This window comes from Bufo gargarizans, chromosome 5 (genome assembly GCF_014858855.1).
Source record: "Bufo gargarizans isolate SCDJY-AF-19 chromosome 5, ASM1485885v1, whole genome shotgun sequence".
NCBI lineage: Eukaryota > Metazoa > Chordata > Amphibia > Anura > Bufonidae > Bufo > Bufo gargarizans.
Genome location: NC_058084.1, coordinates 59,054,667 through 59,079,959, shown reverse-complemented (window position 1 = coordinate 59,079,959; position 25,293 = coordinate 59,054,667). Strand labels below are relative to the sequence as shown.

Here is a 25,293-nt window from a genome sequence, read left to right as displayed (position 1 = left end):
TGGTGGCACTGTGAAAAGATTAAAGCGTTCTGGACCAGTATAGAAGCTCTGATAAATGAGGTGTGTGCTAAGCAGGTTAAGCTGGATCCTAAACTGATCCTGCTTTGGTGCCCTAATGACTCGCTTTCCCCCTGTAGATCTGATCTTCCTACTATGCTCATCACGGCGGCGAGACTGCTCATCCCGCTGCTTTGGAAGGATACTGAACCTCCCACTGTTTCGATGTGGAGGGATAAGGTGGATCAGATCTACAGGTTTGAAGAGCTGGCCCACTGGGAATCTGGCACGCGTTCCCGCTTTCTGAAAATCTGGTCAGCCCTGGAAGACATATAGGAAGTTCCCCTGACGGAGTTGGGGAAAACTCCCCTACCCCCCCCCCCCTTCCTTCCCTTCTTCCCTCTCTTTTCCTCTTATTTGTGTTATATTTGATTTTTATTGTCTGTCACATTTGATGTATCATTTTGTACAACATGTGTTGCACTGACATGCAATTGTGGTCACGTCCATGGCTGATTTGTGACTATGCCTTACCAGTGATGCTACGATGGTTTGTGATCGATTGATATGCCTTACTCTTTGAATAAAAATAAATTTGGTTAAGAATATAACTACTATACTGCTCTATGTAAGGAATATAACTACTATAATACTGCTCCTATGTACAAAAATATAACTACTATAATACTGCTCCTATGTACAAGAATATAACTACTATAATACTGCTCCTATGTACAAGAATATAACTACTATAATACTGCTCCTATGTACAAGAATATAACTACTATAATACTGCTCCTATGTACAAGAATATAACTACTATAATACTGCTCCTATGTACAAGAATATAACTACTATAATACTGCTCCTATGTACAAGAATAAACTACTATAATACTGCTCCTATGTACAAGAATATAACTACTATAATACTGCCTATGTACAAGAATATAACTATAATACTGCTCCTATGTACAAGAATATAACTACTATAATACTGCTCCTATGTACAAGAATATAACTATAATACTGCTCCTATGTACAAGAATATAACTACTATAATACTGCTCCTATGTACAAGAATAACTACTATAATACTGCTCCTATGTACAAGAATATAACTACTATAATACTGCTCCTATGTACAAGAATATAACTACTATAATACTGCTCCTATGTACAAGAATATAACTACTATAATCTGCCTCCTATGTACAAGAATATAACTACTATAATACTGCTCCTATGTACAAGAATTAACTACTATAATACTGCTACTAGTACAAGAATATAACTACTATAATACTGCTCCTATGTACAAGAATATAACTACTATATACTGCTCCTATGTACAAGAATATAACTACTATAATACTGCCCTATGTACAAGATATACTACTATAATACTGCCTCCTATGTACAAGAAGATAACTACTATAATACTGCTCCTATGTACAAGAATATAACTACTATAATACTGCCTCCTATGTACAAGGATATAACTACTATAATACTGCTCCTATGTACAAGAATAACTACTATAATACTGCTCCTATGTACAAGGAATAACTACTATAATACTGCTCCTATGTACAAGAATATATACTACTATAATACTGCTCCTATGACAAGAATATAACTACTATAATACTGCCTCCTGTGTACAAGAATATAACTACTATAATACTGCTCCTATGTACAAGAATATAACTACTATAATACTGCTCCGATGTACAAGAATATAACTACTATAATACTGCTCCGATGTACAAGAATATAACTACTATAATACTGCTCCTATGTACAGGAATATAACTACTATAATACTGCTCCTATGTACAAGAATATAATTACTATAATACTGCCTCCTATGTATAAGAATATAACTACTATAATACTGCTCCTATGTACAAGAATGTAACTACTATAATACTGCTCCTATGTACAAGAATATAACTACTATAATACTGCTCCGATGTACAAGAATATAACTACTATAATACTGCTCCTCTGTACAAGAATATAACTACTATAATTCTGCTCCTATGTACAAGAATATAACTACTATAATACTGCTCCGATGTACAAGAATATAACTACTATACTACTGCCTCCTGTGTACAAGAATATAACTACTATAATACTGCTCCTATGTACAAGAATATAACTACTATAATACTGCTCCGATGTACAAGATTATAACTACTATAATACTGCTCCGATGTACAAGAATATAACTACTATAATACTGCTCCTATGTACAAGAATATAACTACTATAATACTGCCTCATATGTACAAGAATATAACTACTATAATACTGCTCCTATGTACAAGAATATAACTACTATAATACTGCCTCATATGTACAAGAATATAACTACTATAATACTGCCTCCTATGTACAAGAATATAACTACTATAATACTGCCTCCTATGTACAAGAATATAACTACTATAATACTGCCTCCTATGTACAAGAATATAACTACTATAATACTGCCTCCTATGTACAAGAATATAACTACTATAATACTGCTCCTATGTACAAGAATATAACTACTATAATACTGCTCCTATGTACAAGAATATAACTACTATAATACTGCCTCCTATGTACAAGAATATAACTACTATAATACTGCTCCTATGTACAAGAATATAACTACTATAATACTGCTCCTATGTACAAGATATAACTACTATAATACTGCCTCCTATGTACAAGAATATAACTACTATAATACTGCTTCTATGTACAAGAATATAACTACTATAATACTGCTCCTATGTACAGGAATATAACTACTATAATACTGCTCCTATGTACAAGAATATAACTACTATAATACTGCCCCTATGTGCAAGAATATAACTGCTATAATACTGCTCCTATGTACAAGAATATAACTGCTATAATACTGCTCCTATGTACAAGAATATAACTACTATAATACTGCCCCTATGTACAAGAATATAACTACTATAATACTGCTCCTATGTACAAGAATATAACTACTATAATACTGCCTCCTATGTACAAGAATATAACTGCTATAATACTGCTCCTATGTACAAGAATATAACTACTATAATACTGCCTCCTATGTACAAGAATATAACTGCTATAATACTGCTCCTATGTACAAGAATATAACTACTATAATACTGGAAAATATAATAAATAGATATAAACAGAAGAATATTTTCAATCTGACAAATTGCCATAGAAAGGTAGACATATGAGACTGACATCTTACCTCCGTTCTGTATAAGATCGAGGGCTACTCCTGTGGTGATTTCCATTCCTGTGTCGATATAAGCCTGGCAGTTCCTGAGGGATGACAGGGAGTTCTCTACGGCGGAGGTGGAGATCAGGGATGCTCCGTGAGAGGCCATGATGTGACGGATCCCTATTAGAAGACACAGAACAGATCACTTACAGTAATAAGGTGCTGAGCTATCAGTCAGTGGTAACAAAGGCTGTACATATAAATAGGCACCAAATAGGCACTCTGTGTGCAGATGTGATGAAGCACCCCCGCTCTGTGTGCAGATGTGATGAAGCACCCCCGCTCTGTGTGCAGATGTGATGAAGCACCCCCGCTCTGTGTGCAGATGTGATGAAGCAGCGCCGCTCTGTGTGCAGATGTGATGAAGTACCGCCGCTGTGTGCAGATGTGATGAAGCACCCCCGCTCTGTGTGCAGATGTGATGAAGCACCACCGCTCTGTGTGCAGATGTGATGAAGCACCGCCGCTGTGTGCAGATGTGATGAAGCAGCTCTGTGTGCAGATGTGATGAAGCACCCCCGCTCTGTGTGCAGATGTGATGAAGCACCCCCGCTCTGTGTGCAGATGTGATGAAGCACCCCCGCTCTGTGTGCAGATGTGATGAACCACCGCCGCTGTGTGCAGATGTGATGAAGCACCGCCGCTGTGTGCAGATGTGATGAAGCACCGCCGCTGTGTGCAGATGTGATGAAGCAGCGCCGCTCTGTGTGCAGATGTGATGAAGCTCCCCCGCTCTGTGTGCAGATGTGATGAAGCACCCCCGCTCTGTGTGCAGATGTGATGAACCACCCCCGCTCTGTGTGCAGATGTGATGAACCACCCCCGCTCTGTGTGCAGATGTGATGAAGCAGCGCCGCTGTGTGCAGATGTGATGAAGCAGCGCCGCTGTGTGCAGATGTGATGAAGCAGCGCCGCTCTGTGTGCAGATGTGATGAAGCAGCGCCGCTCTGTGTGCAGATGTGATGAAGCACCGCCGCTGTGTGCAGATGTGATGAAGCACCCCCGCTCTGTGTGCAGATGTGATGAAGCACCGCCGCTGTGTGCAGATGTGATGAAGCAGCTCTGTGTGCAGATGTGATGAAGCACCCCCGCTCTGTGTGCAGATGTGATGAAGCACCCCCGCTCTGTGTGCAGATGTGATGAAGCACCCCCGCTCTGTGTGCAGATGTGATGAAGCACCCCCGCTCTGTGTGCAGATGTGATGAACCACCGCCGCTGTGTGCAGATGTGATGAAGCACCGCCGCTGTGTGCAGATGTGATGAAGCACCGCCGCTGTGTGCAGATGTGATGAAGCACCCCCGCTCTGTGTGCAGATGTGATGAAGCACCCCCGCTCTGTGTGCAGATGTGATGAAGCACCCCCGCTCTGTGTGCAGATGTGATGAAGCACACAGGCTGGAGTGCCTGTGTGCAGATGTGATGAAGCTCCCCCGCTGTGTGCAGATGTGATGAAGCACCCCCGCTCTGTGTGCAGATGTGATGAAGCACCGCCGCTGTGTGCAGATGTGATGAAGCAGCTCTGTGTGCAGATGTGATGAAGCACCCCCGCTCTGTGTGCAGATGTGATGAAGCACCCCCGCTCTGTGTGCAGATGTGATGAAGCACCCCCGCTCTGTGTGCAGATGTGATGAAGCACCCCCGCTCTGTGTGCAGATGTGATGAACCACCGCCGCTGTGTGCAGATGTGATGAAGCACCGCCGCTGTGTGCAGATGTGATGAAGCACCGCCGCTGTGTGCAGATGTGATGAAGCACCCCCGCTCTGTGTGCAGATGTGATGAAGCACCCCCGCTCTGTGTGCAGATGTGATGAACCACCGCCGCTGTGTGCAGATGTGATGAAGCACCGCCGCTGTGTGCAGATGTGATGAAGCACCCCCGCTCTGTGTGCAGATGTGATGAAGCACCCCCGCTCTGTGTGCAGATGTGATGAACCACCGCCGCTGTGTGCAGATGTGATGAAGCACCGCCGCTGTGTGCAGATGTGATGAAGCACCGCCGCTGTGTGCAGATGTGATGAAGCACCGCCGCTGTGTGCAGATGTGATGAAGCACCCCCGCTCTGTGTGCAGATGTGATGAAGCTCCCCCGCTCTGTGTGCAGATGTGATGAAGCAGCGCAGATGTGATGAAGCAGCGCCGCTCTGTGCAGATGTGATGAAGCACCCCCGCTCTGCGTGCAGATGTGATGAAGCAGCGCCGCTCTGTGTGCAGATGTGATGAAGCAGCGCCGCTCTGTGCAGATGTGATGAAGCACCCCCGCTCTGCGTGCAGATGTGATGAAGCACCCCCGCTCTGTGTGCAGATGTGATGAACCACCCCCGCTCTGTGTGCAGATGTGATGAAGCACCCCCGCTCTGTGTGCAGATGTGATGAAGCAGCGCCGCTCTGTGTGCAGATGTGATGAAGCACCGCCGCTGTGTGCAGATGTGATGAAGCAGCGCCGCTCTGTGTGCAGATGTGATGAAGCACCACCGCTCTGTGTGCAGATGTGATGAAGCTCCCCCGCTCTGTGTGCAGATGTGATGAAGCACCCCCGCTCTGTGTGCAGATGTGATGAACCACCCCCGCTCTGTGTGCAGATGTGATGAAGCAGCGCCGCTGTGTGCAGATGTGATGAAGCAGCGCCGCTCTGTGCAGATGTGATGAAGCAGCCCTATGTTCCTCTACTTTTATGCAGGAAATACTGGGGAGAACAACTCATCGTCTGCTCCCTTCTCACAGGACACCTGTCATCTACAGGACACTGATGAACCCATAAACAGCCCCTGAAGAGCACACGGAGAAGTCTGATAGAACACATACCGATCTATAAGATGCTGATGTCTTCCCTGTGTTCTAGCTCTGTGCCCGCTGTCCTATGGGCTTATTGGCATCTTATAAAGGTGTGCCACTGTCTGATAAAAGACAGACAGCAAAGGCAGCGCAACCGAGATGTGAGGACCTGGCAATACACGTCCTCCCCTCCAGTAGTGCCTTGACCCCACGTTCCTCTCAGTATTCACAGCAGTGCTCCCATCATCCCTCTTAGTAGTCGCGGCAGTGCTCCCATCATCCCCAGTAGTAGTCATAGTATTGCTCCCCCATTCCCACACAGTAGTCACAGCACTTCCTCCCTTTTCCCCTAAGGGTAATATTTATTTATCTGTTCCTCAGTAATCACAGCAGCGCTCTCCCTTCCCCTCAGTAATCACAGCAGCGCTCTCCCTTCCCCTCAGTAATCACAGCAGCGCTCTCCCTTCCCCTCAGTAATCACAGCAGTGCTCTCCCTTCCCCTCAGTAATCACAGCAGTTCTCTCCCTTCCCCTCAGTAATCACAGCAGCGCTCTCCCTTCCTTTCAGTAATCACAGCAGCACTCTCCCTTCCTCAGTAATCACAGCAGCGCTCTCCCTTCCCCTCAGTAATCACAGCAGCGCTCTCCGTTCCTCTCAGTAATCACAGCAGTGCTCTCCCTTCCTCTCAGTAGTCACAGCAGCGCTCTCCCTTCCCCTCAGTAATCACAGCAGTGCTCTCCCTTCCCCTCAGTAATCACAGCAGCGCTCTCCCTTCCCCTCAGTAATCACAGCAGTGCTCTCCTTTCCCCTCACTAATCACGGATGCCTGTGCCTGGTACAGCAAATGAGGTGAGCTCAGGAGAGGTCATCAAAATCTGAATATTGGGGGTCCGACTTCTGTCACCTCCACCCCTCAGCTATTTGAAGAGGATGCAGAGCATCGGAGAGCCCTGCGGCCCCTTCCTAGGCCAGTGACGTCACATTCATCGGTCACATGGCCTGTGCACAGCTCAGCCCCATTGAAGTCAATAGGGCTGAGATGTAATACTAAGCACAGCCACTATACAATGTAGGGCGCTGTGCTTGGTATGCTGTGATTGCGGTGCTAGGGGCAACCCCCACAGATCAGATAGCGATGACCCACTAATCTAAAGATTTATACTTAACTACTCTGGTCCCAGGCGCAGTATGGACATGGTGGCATGCCCCTCTGCAGCCAGTGACTGGCTTCAGAAGTGACGTGCTGCTAGTGGCCATGTCACCACTGAAGCCAGCTATGTGACCATGTAGATGTAGACACTGGAGGCAGTGAGGGGGGCTGGACCAGCGGGGAGCAGGTAAGTATGAATCCTTAACTCAGTAGGGCAGGCTGCTGGCACTTAGTCAAATGTCATTATTACCGGAGAACCCCTTTAAAGTGTATTTTCCATTTCAGGTGATGTCAGTTTTCACCTCGCAGGGTCTTTTTTCACAGGCTGGATTTGCATGGGGCAGTGAAACTTGTTAGATGCTTCAGTAGCATTTTTTGTATGTCTGTCTCCCTCCATTGACTTCTATGGGCAGCAAGTAACCTGATCCCTCAGTAAGCTGATAGTCCACATCATCTCTCAAGACCAATTTAGCTTTTTTTAAACCACAGGTGTTTTTATTTTTTGTTAATATAATGTAGTGGGATATTATCTATATGGCAGTACATTAGTCGGTGTACTAACAGTATACAGGCAGCAAGCCTTCATAACAGGAAGAATGGTCAGAGAGCCCTGGGATCGTTCAATGGACCCTTGGTTGTCAACTATGCTAGGTATGAGCCTGAATGCATCACAGGGATTCAATGGGGAGGTTCAACATTGACTTGCTCCCTTTAAATGCTGCGATCGCCATGGTTTACAGTATTCAAAGGGTTAAACAGCAGAGATCAGAGCTTATGATCTCGGCAGTCACAACAGGACTGCAGCCGTTACACTGCTCCGGATCGCAAGGACAACGCAGCAGTGCCCGCGTGATCAGCGAGTATGTTCATCATGATGTGGTCACTGCCCGATGACAAATAAAAGGGCACTCCAGCCTGAAGTCAAACTCTAGATCAGGGATCAGCAACCTTCAGCACTCCGGCTGTTCTGAAACTACAACTCCCAGAATGCTGCATTCACTTCTATGGGAGTTACAAAAACAGCTGAGTGAGTGTGTATGCTGGGAGTGGTAGTTTCACAGTGCTGAAGGCTGCTGACCCCTCCTCTATATGATGAGGATCCCAGCGATCGCTAGGATGAGGGACCCCTCTTTCCATCAGCGCTAGAGACTTTAAATAGAGCAGCAGGGTGCATGCATGACTGTCTCTTTATTCAAAGTCTTGTGGCAAGGAGCAAAGGGGTACTGGGGTGCCCCGTTCTGGCAATTGGGGGGGACCCAACTCATGGATGATTACCAAGTTGGCATTTATCACCTATGCTTGATCAAGGGCTATGCATTTTAAAGTGAACTTACACTTTTGATTTGCCGGGCACAGAGAGACGCTCCTGCGCGCTCCATACCTGGAGAAGATCACGCGCAGGTCCTCGCTCTCTATAAGGGCGTGTTCACACAGTGGAAATACAGTTCAGAAAGCTCTGGCTTGTATCTTTGATGTCTGAGGCTGATTCTCATTTCTGCGGCCCCTTGCCGTTTGTACTTGCGGATTACCCCTATTCAATAGTGCTGATCCACGAGTGGCCACCTGCGCAGTTTTACCACCTCAAAAATTCACGCATCAATTAATTTTTTTCCCATGATGCAAAATTCTATTTTACATGGAGAAAAACTCGCCGGCGGCAGTCTCGTCATGTTATCCTTTTGAAACCAATGGGGAAAATATTTTGAAGGGTATTTATGAAGTGCTTTATGCCACCTGTATGTCATTTTTGCAGCAAAAACTGCAACTTTTCCCCCTTCAGAAGTGGCAAGAAAAGGTGGCATGGCGTGGGAGGGAAAGCTAGTGGCACTTTTTTGGGCGTGGAAATTGGCTTAAATCTATGCCAGCAAGAGGAATGGCATAGTGTTAAAGCGGTATTCCCATCCCAGACTATGGGGAATATCGCTAGGATAGGTGGACACCGTGTATGGCAGCGTCAGGTGGACACCGTGTATGGCAGCGTCAGGTGGACACCGTGTATGGCAGCGTCAGGTGGACACCGTGTATGGCAGCGTCAGGTGGACACCGTGTATGGCAGCGTCAGGTGGACACCGTGTATGGCAGCGTCAGGTGGACACCGTGTATGGCAGCGTCAGGTGGACACCGTGTATGGCAGCGTCAGGTGGACACCGTGTATGGCAGCGCCAGGTGGACACCGTGTATGGCAGCGCCAGGTGGACACCGTGTATGGCAGCGCCAGGTGGACACCGTGTATGGCAGCGTCAGGTGGACACCGTGTATGGCAGCGTCAGGTGGACACCGTGTATGGCAGCGTCAGGTGGACACCGTGTATGGCAGCGCCAGGTGGACACCGTGTATGGCAGCGTCAGGTGGACACCGTGTATGGCAGCGTCAGGTGGACACCGTGTATGGCAGCGTCAGGTGGACACCGTGTATGGCAGCGTCAGGTGGACACCGTGTATGGCAGCGTCAGGTGGACACCGTGTATGGCAGCGTCAGGTGGACACCGTGTATGGCAGCGCCAGGTGGACATCGTGTATGGCAGCGCCAGGTGGACACCGTGTATGGCAGCGTCAGGTGGACACCGTGTATGGCAGCGTCAGGTGGACACCGTGTATGGCAGCGTCAGGTGGACACCGTGTATGGCAGCGCCAGGTGGACACCGTGTATGGCAGCGTCAGGTGGACACCGTGTATGGCAGCGTCAGGTGGACACCGTGTATGGCAGCGTCAGGTGGACACCGTGTATGGCAGCGTCAGGTGGACACCGTGTATGGCAGCGTCAGGTGGACACCGTGTATGGCAGCGTCAGGTGGACACCGTGTATGGCAGCGTCAGGTGGACGTTATGGTCGGCAGGTCTCTGCCTTTTCAAACAGCAGAGACCTGCTGCTAGTTACCGCGACCGTCAATAATGCCAATAGAGGCAATTAAAGCCTTTAGATGCCGTGCTCAAGGGAGATCACGGCAACCAAAGTGTCAAAAACCCGGAAGCTCGCGCTTCTGGGAATCCTACTGACATCCCCTGCGGTCAATGGAGTTGCTGGTAACTTGTTAAAATGCCCTGGGTCTCACTGAAAAGACCTAGAGTATTCAAACAATTCTTATTTTGGCCACCATATGGCAGGTCAATGTAAGAAATGAGCAATGGACAGTAATAAAGACATTTTAAAAAATACATGATTGATCAAAATAAAAAAAAAATTAATAGATTTTTTTTAGGCAAAAAATTTTGGGGGAGAAAATATACAAAAAAAGTTTAAATCACCCCCCTTTCCAAATATTAAAAAACTAAAAACCTAAATAACAAAAAATATAAACATCACGGGCATTACCGTGACCGAAAAAACCCATACTATTAAAATACAAAAATATTTTTCCAATACGGCGAATTGCGTAACAGAAAAAAGGGTAAAAATTGAAAATGTGCCAATTTATTGCTTCTCTTACCAGCTCAGTAGATATTACTATAAAAAATATATATTTTATTATATAAGTTAAAATTTATTGTTACACTATTTAGACATAAAAAACCTACACTTCTGGGGTATCATTGTACTGACCCTGAGAATGAAGGGCACGGGTCAGTTTTGCAACAAATGAAACGCTGTGGGGAAAAAACCCGTAAAACGGTGGAGGATTTGTGTTTTTTTTCCCAATTCCACCCCATTTAGATTTTTTTTACCGCTTCCCACTACATTGTATGCCATAATTAATGGTGGCATTAGAAAGTACAACCCGTCCTGCAAAAAATAAGCCTCCATACAGCTATGTGACCGGAAATATAAAAAAGTAAGGGCTCAAGGAAGATAGGGAAGAAAAATGAAAACGCAAAAAAATTAAAACGCAGTAGCGTCCTGGTTTCCATGGTGACCTGTCCAGCACAATTAACCCCTCAGTTGCCAGTGCGGCCCCCCCTCCCTCCCTCTACTGTATTAATTTCATTGGTGGCCAGTGTGCGCCCCCCCCCCCTCTATTGTATTAATTTCATTGGTGGCCAGTGTGCGGTCCCCCCCCCCCCCTCTATTGTATTAATTTCATTGGTGGCTAGTATGCGACCTCCCCTCTCCCCCCCCGATCATTGGTGGCAGCGGAAAGTTCCGATCGGAGTCCCGGTTTAATCGCTGGGGCTCCGATCGGTAACCAAGCAGTCCTGGCTTCCATGGTTACTTAGCAATATTAGAAGCATTATACCTGCGATGTCTGTGTCCGGCCGGGAGCTCCTCCTACTGGTAAGTGACAGGTCTGTGCGGCGCATTGCTTAATGATCTGTCACTGACCAGTAGGAGGAGCGCCCGGCCGGTCACAGACAGCGCAGCAGGTAAGTATAATGCTTCTAATATTGCTAAGTAACCATGGCAACCAGGACTGCAGTAGCGGCAATGGTTACCGATCAGAGCCCCAGCGCACACTGGCCACCAATGAAATTAATACAATAGAGGGAGGGGGGGGCGCACACTGGCCACCAATGAAATTAATACAATAGAGGGAGGGGGGGGGCCGCACACTGGCCACCAATGAAATTAATACAATAGAGGGAGGAGGGGGGGCCGGGGGGGGCGCACTGGCCATCAATGAAATTAAAACTGGGGAGGGAGGGGGGTCTGCCCCCTGCTGCCTGGCAGCCCCTGATCTCTTACAGGGGGATATGATACGCACAATTAACCCCTTCAGGTGCGGCACCTGAGGGGTTAATTGTACGGATCACAGCCCCCTGTAAGAGATCGGATGCTGCCAGGCAGCAGGGGGCAGTCATGTACACAGTTCGTTGTATATTCTAACTTGAAGCTTCCCCATCACCATGGGAACGCCTCTGTGTTAGAATATACTGTCGGATCTGAGTTTTCACAAAGTGAAAACTCAGCTCTGAAAAAGCTTTTATGCCGACGGATCTTCGGATCCGTCTGTATGAAAGTAGCCTACGGCCACGGACGTCAATCTTGTGTGCATCCGTGTTTTTTCACGGACCCATTGACTTGAATGGGTCCGTGAACCGTTGTCCGTCAAAAAAATAGGACAGGTCATATTTTTTTCACGGCCAGGAAACACAGATCACGGACGCAGATGAACAACGGTGCATTTTCCGAGTTTTCAACTGACCCATTGAAAGTCAAGGGGTCCGCAGAAAATCACGGAAAACGGCACAACGGACACGGATGCACACAATGGTCGTGTGCATGAGGCCTAAGTCTGTCGCACGCCCTGCCAGACAAAGCGGCAAACTTATCTATAGGTCTGTGTCTCTACATAACTTTGGCGCTTCCTCCAGCAGTGCAGAGGAATTCAATGTCTTTATAAATGTCCCCCTTTGAGCGCAGATTCTGACACTAAGGTTTGTTTTTTTTTAAGTGCGAAGCTTTCTGCGCTGGTCTTGATTTCCCTTGCGCTGCCGGAGGATGAGCCGAGTCCTCGTCATAGTCCTCGGCGGTCCAGAGCGGTCGCAGATTCCTGGTGTATATGAAGATACGTTTGTCTCAGCAGTTGGTCACGTCCCTCTCCTGCCACATCCAAGGGCAGCATAAAAAGAGGCACTTGCGGCTATTTTTATTTTTAATGTTTTATCCAGCTTGCAACTTTTTTAAAGTCACTTTTCTGGCGCAAAGGAGATGATAAGTCTCGTCCTGTGTGAGCACAAACAGCTCCTCTCTATATTGGGTGGAAATAAAACACAGAAAACCGCACAGTGTGAACCCGGCCTCAAGCAGCGTCACATGGTTACAGAATATCTGTCCCTGGGAAAGCTGGGTGACAACCAATATAGATATAACTTCCACCGGAGCACGGGGCAATAACGTGTAATTAGACGTGCCTTCAGGGGCCTGGGAAAGCTGGGTGACATTCCTGAGGCAGCTGTAGCATCAGTCACCCAGCTTTCCTACAAATAGAACACATGAAGAACTTGTATCAGCTAAATAACTCCCAGCAGGCACCGCTATGAGAAAGAGCCTGCTGGGAGTTGTGGTGCTGCTTCGTCTACCATCAGCGCCTACCTGGACGTCACAACAAGCTGCGTACCTGGACTGGCGCGCGCCGCTTTTCCTTTCTCTCGGCCACGCCCCCCGGCCGGGTCTGGAGGTTGCTATGGAACGAGCGCGCCGGCGTGACGTCATCAGCAGGCGCCGCAATCACCTGACAGTAGGCTGGCGGGTCATGTGATGGGGGGGAGGCTGAGATGTCAGCGGCTTCCTTCTTCAGCCCGGATTGGGGCTTGATCTCGGAGTAGTGTGAGCTGGAGAGCGCCCCCCTTCTTCTCCACGTCCACGTGCAGGTATGGAGGCACCGCACTGGGGCAACTTGTGGCTCACTACAACTCCCAGCAAGCATGCCCTGACAGCTGAGTGGCTGTCAGGACATGTTGGGAGTTGTAGTTTCCCAATTGCTTCAGATTCGGCTGAACTGCTCTTCGCTCGTCTATCACTATTTTCTCCCAGAATTCACTGCTCCATCCATCTGTGACTACCTCAGCGCCCCCCAATATGTCTGTTTCTCCCTCTGTTTCCATAGTAACAGCTATTATATTGAGGATGATTTCCTGGAAACATTACACCCCCCCCCCCCCTGTAAGTAATATCTGTACTCAGAGCCTGGCGATCAGACAAGAGATGAGCGGCGCCACAGACACTGCTTATCTCTTCTTCCATCAGAGTTCTGTCACTGATCGCTTTTGTAGTAAGCTCCTTCTCCTTTGGTCGATTTACTTGGGCTGCTCCAAGAGGTTCTTCAGCAGCTGCAGTGTATATCTGACAACGCCTGTCTCAGGTGCTGCAGAACATCATAATGCCATATCTTATGGTAAAGAGGACAGGACCTCTCCTGACATGTCTGTTATAGTAACTCCTTCCCATTCTGCAGCATCTATTATCACTATCTGTTGTGCTATTCCTCTATTATTCCTGGTAGAAGTTATGAATGAATTGCTAGCAATTTACAATGAAGGTCCTGCTGGGTGTTACCAATTGGGGGGTGTCCCTGCACAGTCTGACACTATCCAATCAGTACTGCCAGGGTCAGACGGTGCAGGGACACCCCCCCCCCAACTGTCAACAGCCAGCAGGACACGCCTCCAACTGTCAACAGCCAGCAGGACACGCCCCCAACTGTCAACACCCAGCAGGGCACACCCCCCAACTGTCAACACCCAGCAGGGCACACCCCCCAACTGTCAACACCCAGCAGGGCACACCCCCCAACTGTCAACACCCAGCAGGGCACACCCCCCAACTGTCAACACCCAGCAGGGCACACCCCCCAACTGTCAACACCCAGCAGGGCACACCCCCCAACTGTCAACACCCAGCAGGGCACACCCCCCAACTGTCAACACCCAGCAGGGCACACCCCCCAACTGTCAACACCCAGCAGGGCACACCCCCCAACTGTCAACACCCAGCAGGGCACACCCCCCAACTGTCAACACCCAGCAGGGCACACCCCCCAACTGTCAACACCCAGCAGGGCACACCCCCCAACTGTCAACACCCAGCAGGGCACACCCCCCAACTGTCAACACCCAGCAGGGCACACCCCCCAACTGTCAACACCCAGCAGGGCACACCCCCCAACTGTCAACACCCAGCAGGGCACACCCCCCAACTGTCAACACCCAGCAGGGCACACCCCCCAACTGTCAACACCCAGCAGGACACGCCCCCAACTGTCAACACCCAGCAGGACACGCCCCCAACTGTCAACACCCAGCAGGACCTTCATTGCAAGCTGCTAGTAATTCACCACAAGGCAGGGAAAAGATCAAAGGGGACACAACCCTCCCCCTTCATTCTCTGGATCTATGAGCGTCCCCGAGGTTGTATCCCCCACCATCATAAGTGATGGCGTTTCCTAGCTGTATACCATCACTTTATAAGTAGGGAATATCCCTTTAAAGATTTATGTTAAAATTTCCTTTTAAATTCACAATTCTCTTTCTTTCTGCTCTTGCCACAGGTTAAGACGTGAACCAACATGGTGGACTTCCTGGCCGAGAACAATCTCTGTGGACAGGCGGTCCTGCGCGTCGTCTCCCGGGGCAATGCCATCATTGCTGAGCTGCTGAGACTCTCTGAGTTTGTGCCCGGCGTCTTCAGGTTAAAGGACAAGGCCGACCAGCAGAAATATGGCGAGATCATATTTGATTTCAGTTATTTCAAGGTGAAGAATAATAATATAGTTCTGGCTGTTATATTAAAATGGTTCCTCCTCAATTGACTGATGGGGGGGGGGGGGACTGGTGGGACCCCCTCCTTGCTGAGAATCTTTGGGTTTCGCCAGACTTTGTGCCACCCCAACCATGCACTGCGTTTGGTGCTACAACAGGTCAGGGTTGGGTTCCAGTTCTGTGATGACTGAGCATGTCCTATCTTGGGGCAGAATCTCCCTTTAAAATAAATGTGAAGCAGAATAAGACCGATTCATGTAAGTCCATGAGTTTTTTGTCCATTTTCTGGTCTCTTTTGGCGCAGATCTGCTTCAAAAAGCTTAATGTTGAGCACATTGGTTAAAAAAAAAAAAAAAAAGACCTGTCAAAAAAACGCATCCGAAGTGCGTAAAAAAACCCACATGAAAAAACAGCTAAAAAAAAAAGGCACGTGGATTCTGTGCTGATTTATTTATTTTTATTTGTGTGTGTTTTTCAAGATCAGTCGTGTGAACTGGTCCTTACGTTTTCAGCAGACAGTAACAGGAAGACACCCTGTCACCTAGCGGTGCCACCGGTCCGATCCTCCCCACCCGGCTTTGTCTTCACGACTGCAGCGTGGACGTGCCCGTATAATGCCTATGACCACTGCAACAAGGCACTGGTGTCAGCAGTTCTGTGCCGCGATTGGCTGCAGCGATCATGTGTGATATAAAGTGGAGTGGAGGCGGTCAGAGTGGAGGCGATCGATCAGAGTGGAGGCGATCAGAGTATATAACGTATTTTTATTATTTTAATAGCTTGACAACTTGATTGCTGTATCTGGTCTGCACAGGGTCCGGAGAACTGGGAGGGGAGGCTGGAGGCCAAACCAGAACTTCAAGATCTGGACGAGGAATTCAGAGAAAACAACATCGAAATCCTCACAAGGTTTTATTTGGCCTTTGAAAGTGTCCACAAGTATATTGTCGATTTAAATAGGTAAGTGCTGATAGGTAAGTTCTGTCACATCCCCACCTTTAGGACTCCAGTGATCCGTCCGTTTTGGTGTTGCTAATGTCGGAAATGAATCTGCACATTCATGTTATACACTGTACTTATCTTATGCATCAATGGAAACGTCCCATTCACCTGTCTGTAAAATGTTTGTATAAACATCACATCCTGATGTCAGCGTGACGTTTATATAGAGATGAGCAGTGCTACAGAGGCGCTGCTTATCTCTGATCAGTCACAGGACACTTTAGCAGGAAGTCCCTTCTCCTGTGCAGCCCCTGACGGACATCTAGTTCTCCTGCTCCTAAGAAATACATTCTTCAGCACCTGCAGTGTCCATTATACAGGTCTGTGCTCCAGCTGCTGCAGAACCTCCTAATACACACGTCAGCTGCCGCAGAACCTCCTAATACATACCTCAGCTGCTGCAGAACCTCCTAATACACACCTCAGCTGCAGCAGAACCTCATAATACACACCTCAGCTGCTGCATAACATCATAATGCATACCTCAGCTGCCACAGAACCTCCTAATACACACCGCAGCTGCTGCAGAACCGCCTAATACACACGTCAGCTGCCGCAGAACCGCCTAATACACACGTCAGCTACTGCAGAACCTCCTAATGCACACCTCAGCTGCCGCAGAACCGCCTAATATACATGTCAGCTACCGCAGAACCTCCTAATACACACGTCAGCTGCCGCAGAACCTCCTAATACACACCTCAGCTGCCGCAGAACCTCCTAATACACACCTCAGCTGCCGCAGAACCGCCTAATACACACCTCAGCTGCCGCAGAACCGCCTAATACACACCTCAGCTGCCGCAGAACCGCCTAATACACACCTCAGCTGCCGCAGAACCGCCTAATACACACCTCAGCTGCCGCAGAACCGCCTAATACACACCTCAGCTGCCGCAGAACCGCTTAATACACACCTCAGCTGCCGCAGAACCGCCTAATACACACCTCAGCTGCCGCAGAACCGCCTAATACACACCTCAGCTGCCGCAGAACCGCCTAATACACACCTCAGCTGCCGCAGAACCGCCTAATACACACCTCAGCTGCAGCAGAACCCCATAATACACACCTCAGCTGCTGCAGAACCTCATGACACAGACCTCAGCTGTCGCAGACCTTTATTAGAAGGATAAAGACATTTCAAATGAATCAGTCAGTTCACAGACATGTCCACCACCCTTACTATAAGAAGTAAACATTGACATGATTGTTTTCTTTTTTAACTGCCATTAAAGTCCATGGACACGTGTAAACTAATTTTTATTATGACTCATTTGCTTTCAAACTGCAAAATTAGGCAACTATCTAAATAGTCTTCCTGTTGTAGAGTCTTTGTAAGACCTTCGCATTGCCGGCTGCTATGCTAAACCTGGCATACCCTGGGAAGTACAAAGCTCTTGTTTCCGATGACTCTCTCTGCCCCCCCCCCCCCTTCCTTTTTCTTGGTGTTGATTATAGCTGAGGGGCAGTTGCACGGGTCAGATTTGTGTGGAGAGGGGGGAAAGCATTCAAGGAAAGCAGTTCACACGGGCTGTAGATAGTAAGGTGCCTTACAAAGATTGTGTACCAGTGTAGAGAGAGCAGAGCACCCATGACAGACCCTGCAAGTGGCGGGGAAGAATCGGTGACCGTCAGTGGGCGAGAAAATCAGCCCAGGAATGACGTTGACATGTGGGGGTTATTGAGGGCAGCAGCATCCTGGACAGATGTGGCATGTATTACTGGTAGGGACAGTTCCACATTAAAAAAATTGTGAAACTAGGAAAGAGATCGCCCATCGCTGTCTGATCGACGCCACGCCGATCAGCTGCTTCACTGTAGCTCCAGCGCCAGAACCTTACAGCTCCATCCATACTGTAGCAGACGAAGCTGCTTACTGGGAGTAGCGCTGCAGTAACCAGCTCTGCCCACTACACGATGGATGGTGCCAGGTAGGTCCAGCACCAGAGCTACAGCAGAAGAATTGATCGGCAGGGATGTCTGCCCCCTCCCTCAATCAGATAGTGATGGTCTATCCTGAAAAGAGGCCATCACTTGTACAAAAGTGGACAACCCCTTTAATATTTTTAGAATTTACATTATGTCCATTTCTTTTACTGCATTGACCCTCACTTGTACGTTTTTTTGTCTTTATCCGCCTTCAGATATTTGGACGATCTTAATGAAGGGATTTATATTCAGCAAACTCTGGAAACGGTTCTTCTCAATGAAGATGGGAAGCAGCTGCTGGTGAGTAAGACCTCTTACACACGAGCGTGACGGATTGGACTCCGGATGCGTTCAGTGAAACTCGCACCATTTTGCAAGCAATTTCAGTCAGTGTTGTCTGCGATCGCGTTCAGTTGCAATGCGTATGGATACGTTTTTCACTGTGCGTGATAAAAAAACCCTGAATGTTTACAAAAACATCTCTTAGCAGCCATCAGTGAAAAACGCATCGCATGCGCACTTGCTTGCGGAGGCGATGCGTTTTTCACGCAGCCCCATTCACTTCTATGGGGCCTGTGTTGCGTGAAAAACGCAGAATATAGAACATGCTGCGATTTTCACGCAACGCACAACTGAGGCGTGAAAAACAACGCTCATGTACACAGACCCATTGAAATGAAATGGGTCCGGATTCAGCGCGGGCGCAATGCGTTCGCATCACGCATTGCACCGGTGCAGAAAACACGCTCGTGTGAAAAGGGCCTATTAGCGATACCGGATAGGAAACAAAACTGAACAAACTGTAAAAAAAAGAAAAAAGTAACATAAAAAATTCTGTATACACGCCTGTAAATGAGCCCGTAGTGTACATGACACGTGTGACAACCACATATAACATCCAAGTCTTCGTGGGGAAGAAGTGTGAAATTGCAGGACCAATACTTGCAGCACCTCTGCCTCAGAATCCTCATGACAACACTTCCTGCCCTGTACTTCTGCATGTAAGAACCACAAAATGGATACTAGTTTGCATTCAAGCAATATCGAAATCTCAACTGACGGGACTATGTTGTGGCTATAGGCGTACATTAATGAGGATGGTGATTTTTAAATCCCAGCAGTGTACCTTTTGACAAAGCAGAAGAGGGTAAGAGCATAAGCAGGAAGTGTTGTCATGGGGGACACCGAGAAATGCTGCAGGACTTGAGCTTCAAACGTTGATGACCTTTATTTGTCTCTTAAAGGGGTTCTGCAGTTTGTTTAAACTGATGATCTATCCTCTGGATAGATCATCAGCATCTGATCGGCGGGGGTCCGAACACCCGGGACCCCTGCCGATCAGCTGTTTGAGAAGGCAGGTAGCGCCACGGCCTTCTCGCTGTTTACCGCAGGCCCAGTGACGTCATGACTAGTATCCAATGGCCTGGGCGGGACTAGGCTCCATTCAAGTGAACAGAGCTTAGCCCCGCCCAGGCCATTGATACTAGTCGTGACGTCACTGGGCCTGAGGGAAACCGAGAGTAGGCCGTGGCGCTACTGCCTTCTAAAACAGCTGATCGTCAGGGGTCGCGGGTGTCGGACCCCCGCCGATCAGATGCTGATGATCTATCCAGAGGATAGATCATCAGTTTAAATAAAACTGCAGAACCCCTTTAAACGCAGGATTGCGGTCCGGAGGCGGCAGCTCTGCGCTCAGCTACGCATATACGCGTCATCTCGCGTGAGCCGAGATTTCCTGTGAACGCGCGCACACAGGCGCGCGCGTTCACAGGATCGGAAGGTAAGCGAGTGGATCTCCAGCCTGCCAGCGGCGATCGTTCGCTGGCAGGCTGGAGATGCAATTTTTTTAACCCCTAACAGGTATATTAGACGCTGTTTTGATAACAGCGTCTAATATACCTGCTACCTGGTCCTCTGGTGGTCCCTTTTGTTTGGATCGACCACCAGAGGACACAGGCAGCTCAGTAATAAGTAGCACCAAACACCACTACACTACACTACACTACACCCCCCCCCCTGTCACTTATTAACCCCTTATGAACCACTGATCACCCCAAATAGACTCCCTGATCACCCTCCTGTCATTGATCACCGCCCTGTCATTGATCACCCCCCTGTCATTGATCACCCCCCTGTAAGGCTCTATTCAGACGTCCGTATGATTTTTGCGGATCCACGGATACATGGATCGGATCCGCAAAACACATACGGACGTCTGAATGGAGCCTTACAGGGGGGTGATCAATGACAAGGGGGTGATCACCCATATAGACTCCCTTATCACCCCCCTGTCATTGATCACCCCCCTGTAAGGCTCCATTCAGACGTCCGTATGATTTTTACGGATCCACGGATACATGGATCGGATCCGCAAAACACATACGGACGTCTGAATGGAGCCTTACAGGGGGGTGATCAATGACAGGGGGGTGATCACCCATATAGACTCCCTGATCACCCCCCTGTCATTGATCACCCCCTGTAAGGCTCCATTTAGACATTTTTTTGGCACAAGTTAGCGGAAATAGATATTTATTAATTTTTTATTTTTTCTTACAAAGTCTCATATTCCACTAACTTGTGTCAAAAAATAAAATCTCACATGAACTCACCATACCCCTCACGGAATCCAAATGCGTAAAATTTTTTAGACATTTATATTCCAGACTTCTTCTCACGCTTTAGGGCCCCTAAAATGCCAGGGCAGTATAAATACCCCACATGTGACCCCATTTCGGAAAGAAGACACCCCAAGGTATTCCGTGAGGGGCATATTGAGTCCATGAAAGATTGAAATTTTTTTCCCAAGTTAGCGGAAAGGGAGACTTTGTGAGAAAATACAAAAAGAAAATCAATTTCCGCTAACTTGTGCCAAAAAAAAAAAAAATTTCTATGAACTTGCCATGCCCCTCATTAAATACCTTGGGGTGTCTTCTTTCCAAAATAGGGTCACATGTGGGGAATTTTTTACTGCCCTGGCATTTTAGGGGCCCTAAAGCGTGAGAAGAAGTCTGGGATCCAAATGTCTAAAAATGCCCTCCTAAAAGGAATTTGGGCCGCTTTGCGCATCTAGGCTGCAAAAAAGTGGCACACATGTGGTATCGTCGTACTCAGGAGAAGTTGGGGAATGTGTTTTGGGGTGTCATTTTACATATACCTATGCTGGGTGAGATAAATATCTTGGTCAAATGCCAACTTTGTATAAAAAAATGGGAAAAGTTGTCTTTTGCCAAGATATTTCTCTCACCCAGCATGGGTATATGTAAAATGACACTCCAAAACACATTCCCCAACTTCTCCTGAGTACGGCGATACCACATGTGTGACACTTTTTTGCCGCCTAGGTGGGCAAAGGGGTTCCTATTCCAAAGAGCACCTTTAGGATTTCACAGGTCATTTTTCACACATTTTGATTTCAAACTACTTACCACACATTAGGGCCGCTAGAATGCCAGGGCAGTATAACTACCCCACAAGTGACCCCATTTTGGAAAGAAGACACCCCAAGGTATTCCGTGAGGGGCATGGCGAGTTCCTCCAATTTTTTATTTTTTGTCACAAGTTAGCGGAAAATGATGATTTATTTTTTTTGATTTTTTTTTTTCCTTACAAAGTCTCATATTCCACTAACTTGTGACAAAAAATAAAAAATTCTAGGAACTCGCCATGCCCCTCACGGAATACCTTGGGGTGTCTTCTTTCCAAAATGGGGTCACTTGTGGGGTAGTTATACTGCCCTGGCAATTTAGGGGCCCTAATGCGTGAGAAGTAGTTTGAAATCAAAATCTGTAAAAAATGGCCGGTGAAATCCTAAAGGTGCTCTTTGGAATGTGGGCCCCTTTGCCCACATAGGCTGCAAAAAAGTGTCACACATGTGGTATCGCCGTACTCGGGAGAAGTTGGGCAATGTGTTTTGGGGTGTCATTTTACATATACCCATGCTGGGTGAGATAAATATCTTGGTCAAATGCCAACTTTGTATAAAAAAATGGGAAAAGTTGTCTTTTGCCAAGATATTTCTCTCACCCAGCATGGGTATATGTAAAATGACACCCCAAAACGCATTCCCCAACTTCTCCTGAGTACGGCGATACCAGATGTGTGACACTTTTTTGCAGCCTAGGTGGGCAAAGGGGCCACATTCCAAAGAGCACCTTTCGGATTTCACCGGTCATTTTTTACACATTTTGATTTCAAACTACTTCTCACGCATCTGGGCCCCTAAAATGCCAGGGCAGTATAACTACCCCACAAGTGACCCCATTTTGGAAAGAAGACACCCCAAGGTATTTTGTGATGGGCATAGTGAGTTCATGGAAGTTTTTATTTTTTGTCACAAGTTAGTGGAATATGAGACTTTGTAAGAAAAAATAAATAAAAGAATCATCATTTTCCGCTAACTTGTGACAAAAAATAAAAAGTTCTATGAACTCACTATGCCCATCAGTGAATACCTTAGGGTGTCTACTTTCCTGAAATGGGGTCATTTGTGGGGTGTTTGTACTGTCTGGGCATTGTAGAACCTCAGGAAATCATGACAGGTGCTCAGAAAGTCAGAGCTGCTTCAAAAAGCGGAAATTCACATTTTTGTACCATAGTTTGTAAACGCTATAACTTTTACCCAAACCATTTTTTTGACCCAAACATATATTTTTTTTTATCAAAGACATGTAGAACAATAAATTTAGCGAAAAATTTATATATGGATGTCATTTTTTTTGCAAAATTTTACAACTGAAAGTGAAAAATGTCATTTTTTTGCAAAAAAAATCGTTAAATTTCGATTAATAACAAAAAAAGTTAAAAATGTCAGCAGCAATGAAATACCACCAAATGACAGCTCTATTAGTGAGAAGAAAAGGAGGTAAAATTCATTTGGGTGGTAAGTTGCATGACCGAGCGATAAACGGTGAAAGTAGTGTAGTGCAGAAGTGTAAAAAGTGGCCTGGGCATTAAGGGGGTTTCAGCTAGGGGGGCTGAGGTGGTTAAAGGGCATCTGTCAGCAGTTTTGTCCCTATGACACTGGCTGACCTGTTACATGTGCACTTGGCAGGCTGAAGGCGTCTGTGTTGGTCCCATGTTCATATGGGCCCGCATTACTGAGAAAAATGATGTTTTAATATATGCAAATGAGCCTCTAGGAGCAACGGGGGCGTTACCATTACTCCTAGAGGCTCTGCTTTCTCTGCAACTGCCGCGCCCTCTGCACTTTGATTGACAGGACCAGGCAGTGTAAATGTGATCATGCCTGGCCCTGTCAATCAAGGTGCAGAGAGTACAGCAGTTGCAGAGAGAGCTGAGCCTCTAGGTGTAATGGTAACGCCCCTGTTGCTCCTAGAGGCTCATTTGCCCTTTAACCCTAGAAATGCTTTTATACATTATTTCTCATTTTAAAAAAAAGACTTTTTTAGGACAGACAGTATAAAATAGTGCAGTGAAAGAACTCTTGTGAATTCTGCCTGCAGTGTGAAGCTTTGTACCTGTACGGGGTGATGCTGCTGGTGATCGATCAGAAGATTGAGGGAGAAGTGCGGGAGCGGATGCTGGTCTCTTACTACAGATACAGGTATATCTCATCCACATCTACAGCTTCTAATTGTCCTGCAACGTTTGAGTCTTGAAGGGGGTAGAAAAACATGGCTGCTTTCTTCGAGAAACAGCACCACACCTGTCCACAGGTTGTGTGCGGTATTGCAGCTAGTCCCCATTCACTTCAGTGGCGCTGTGTTTAGAGAAAAAGCAGCCATGTTCTTCTAATCCTGGGCAACCCCTTCAATGCAAGTTTATGTCTTTTAGTAATATCTATCATTTATTCTTTTTTCTTAATTATAACTGCGGCACCACCTAAAAGAATTTAGAAGGTGCCACCCGGCACGTTACAGTCATGGGCGCCTTCATGCAATTTTGCATCTCAGTGAAACATTTTGTTCATGCGTACCACTTATAGGGGAGTGCACTTAGCAGAGTCCGAGACTGGCTATGTCCAGCCATCCCATAGAGAAAATGGAGCAGCAGCGAGACGCCGTTCTTGTGATCCGTTACCCTTATGGGTGGGAGGATAAAGTACTGTAGTATCTTGGTACCACCCCCTTAAAGGCTATGGAAACCTTTGGGAACTTTTTTTTTTTTTTACTATTGAATTTGAGTCATTTTTAAACTTGTCTTAATTAAAAATGTTCAGCCATTTCTGAGGTACAGGGGTTAAAAAAAAATCTGACTGTTTACATTGAATCCTATCATCTGACTGCTCATGTGTAGCTCTTATCTCTGATCAACTGACATCATAAATGCTTTTTTTTAAGCTATATTCTTGTCATTTTGATAAGAATTCTGCTATAATGAGTGTTTATGAGGTCAGGAGATCAGAGATAAGAGTCCATATAAAGAAATTTATGTAAACGTATTTAGTTTGTGTGTTTGCACCCGTCTTCTGTATGGTTTATTGCTATTTATTTTCTTCCTATAGCTATACTATTCGTTCACATTCTGTTTTTGATCATTCAGTGCTGCTAGATCCTCCGCTGATTCCAATATGGACGATATCTGCAAACTGCTGCGCAGTACGGGGTACTCCAGCCAGCCAGGGTCTAAGCGGCCTCTAAACTACCCCGAGAGCTATTTCAGCCGGGTGCCTATAAGTGAGACATTTATCAGTATGGTGATCGGCAGACTCCGATCTGATGATATTTATAACCAGGTGAGTTTGGACTGTACCTTTTAAAAAAAAAAAATAAATGAACATTTCCTCCTGTAGGGGTAAGGTCTTGCATTGCCATTTTGGTGCAGCATTTGGCAGAAAATTGTTTTTCGGATATGGGTAAGGCTCTGCCACGTTGCATTTCAGCATGTCCAATCTTATGTTCCCATGGGACGGGAGCTGCTGCCATTGAAGTCTAGCTGCAACGTATTCCCCTGTCCCTATTGAGAACACATGCTTTCTCAGCCGAGCTCATCGTGAATGTGAGGGTCAGGAGCAATGAGCGGGAACACTGGGAGATTCAAGTCCTGAAAGATGCAG

The 25,293-nt window shown here is 46.9% G+C and overlaps 2 protein-coding genes across 3 annotated transcripts in view; one reads left to right on the top strand and one right to left on the bottom strand.

Moving 5' to 3' along the window:
* The window catches only part of NSMCE2 (NSE2 (MMS21) homolog, SMC5-SMC6 complex SUMO ligase), a 210,191-nt gene extending 196,900 nt beyond the window's left edge, over nt 1–13,291 (bottom strand). The window contains exons 1-2 of one of the 2 annotated variants that reach the window (XM_044292770.1): nt 13,202–13,291; nt 3,256–3,408 (exon numbers count right to left, since the gene is read on the bottom strand). In XM_044292770.1, the coding sequence (XP_044148705.1) occupies nt 3,256–3,394 (139 nt within the window). In that variant the 5' untranslated portion in view covers nt 3,395–3,408; nt 13,202–13,291. Of the gene's footprint in view, nt 1–3,255; nt 3,409–13,176 lie in introns of both variants that reach the window. The other variant, XM_044292771.1, reaches the window with a different exon arrangement.
* A 21-nt stretch (nt 13,292–13,312) lies between these two features.
* Nucleotides 13,313–25,293, top strand: part of WASHC5 (WASH complex subunit 5) — a 61,068-nt gene continuing 49,087 nt past the window's right edge. The window contains exons 1-6 of the mRNA XM_044292769.1: nt 13,313–13,454; nt 15,131–15,334; nt 16,156–16,301; nt 18,491–18,575; nt 23,741–23,841; nt 24,780–24,972. Of these exons, the coding sequence (XP_044148704.1) occupies nt 15,149–15,334; nt 16,156–16,301; nt 18,491–18,575; nt 23,741–23,841; nt 24,780–24,972 (711 nt within the window). The 5' untranslated portion in view covers nt 13,313–13,454; nt 15,131–15,148. The remainder of the gene's footprint in view (nt 13,455–15,130; nt 15,335–16,155; nt 16,302–18,490; nt 18,576–23,740; nt 23,842–24,779; nt 24,973–25,293) is intronic.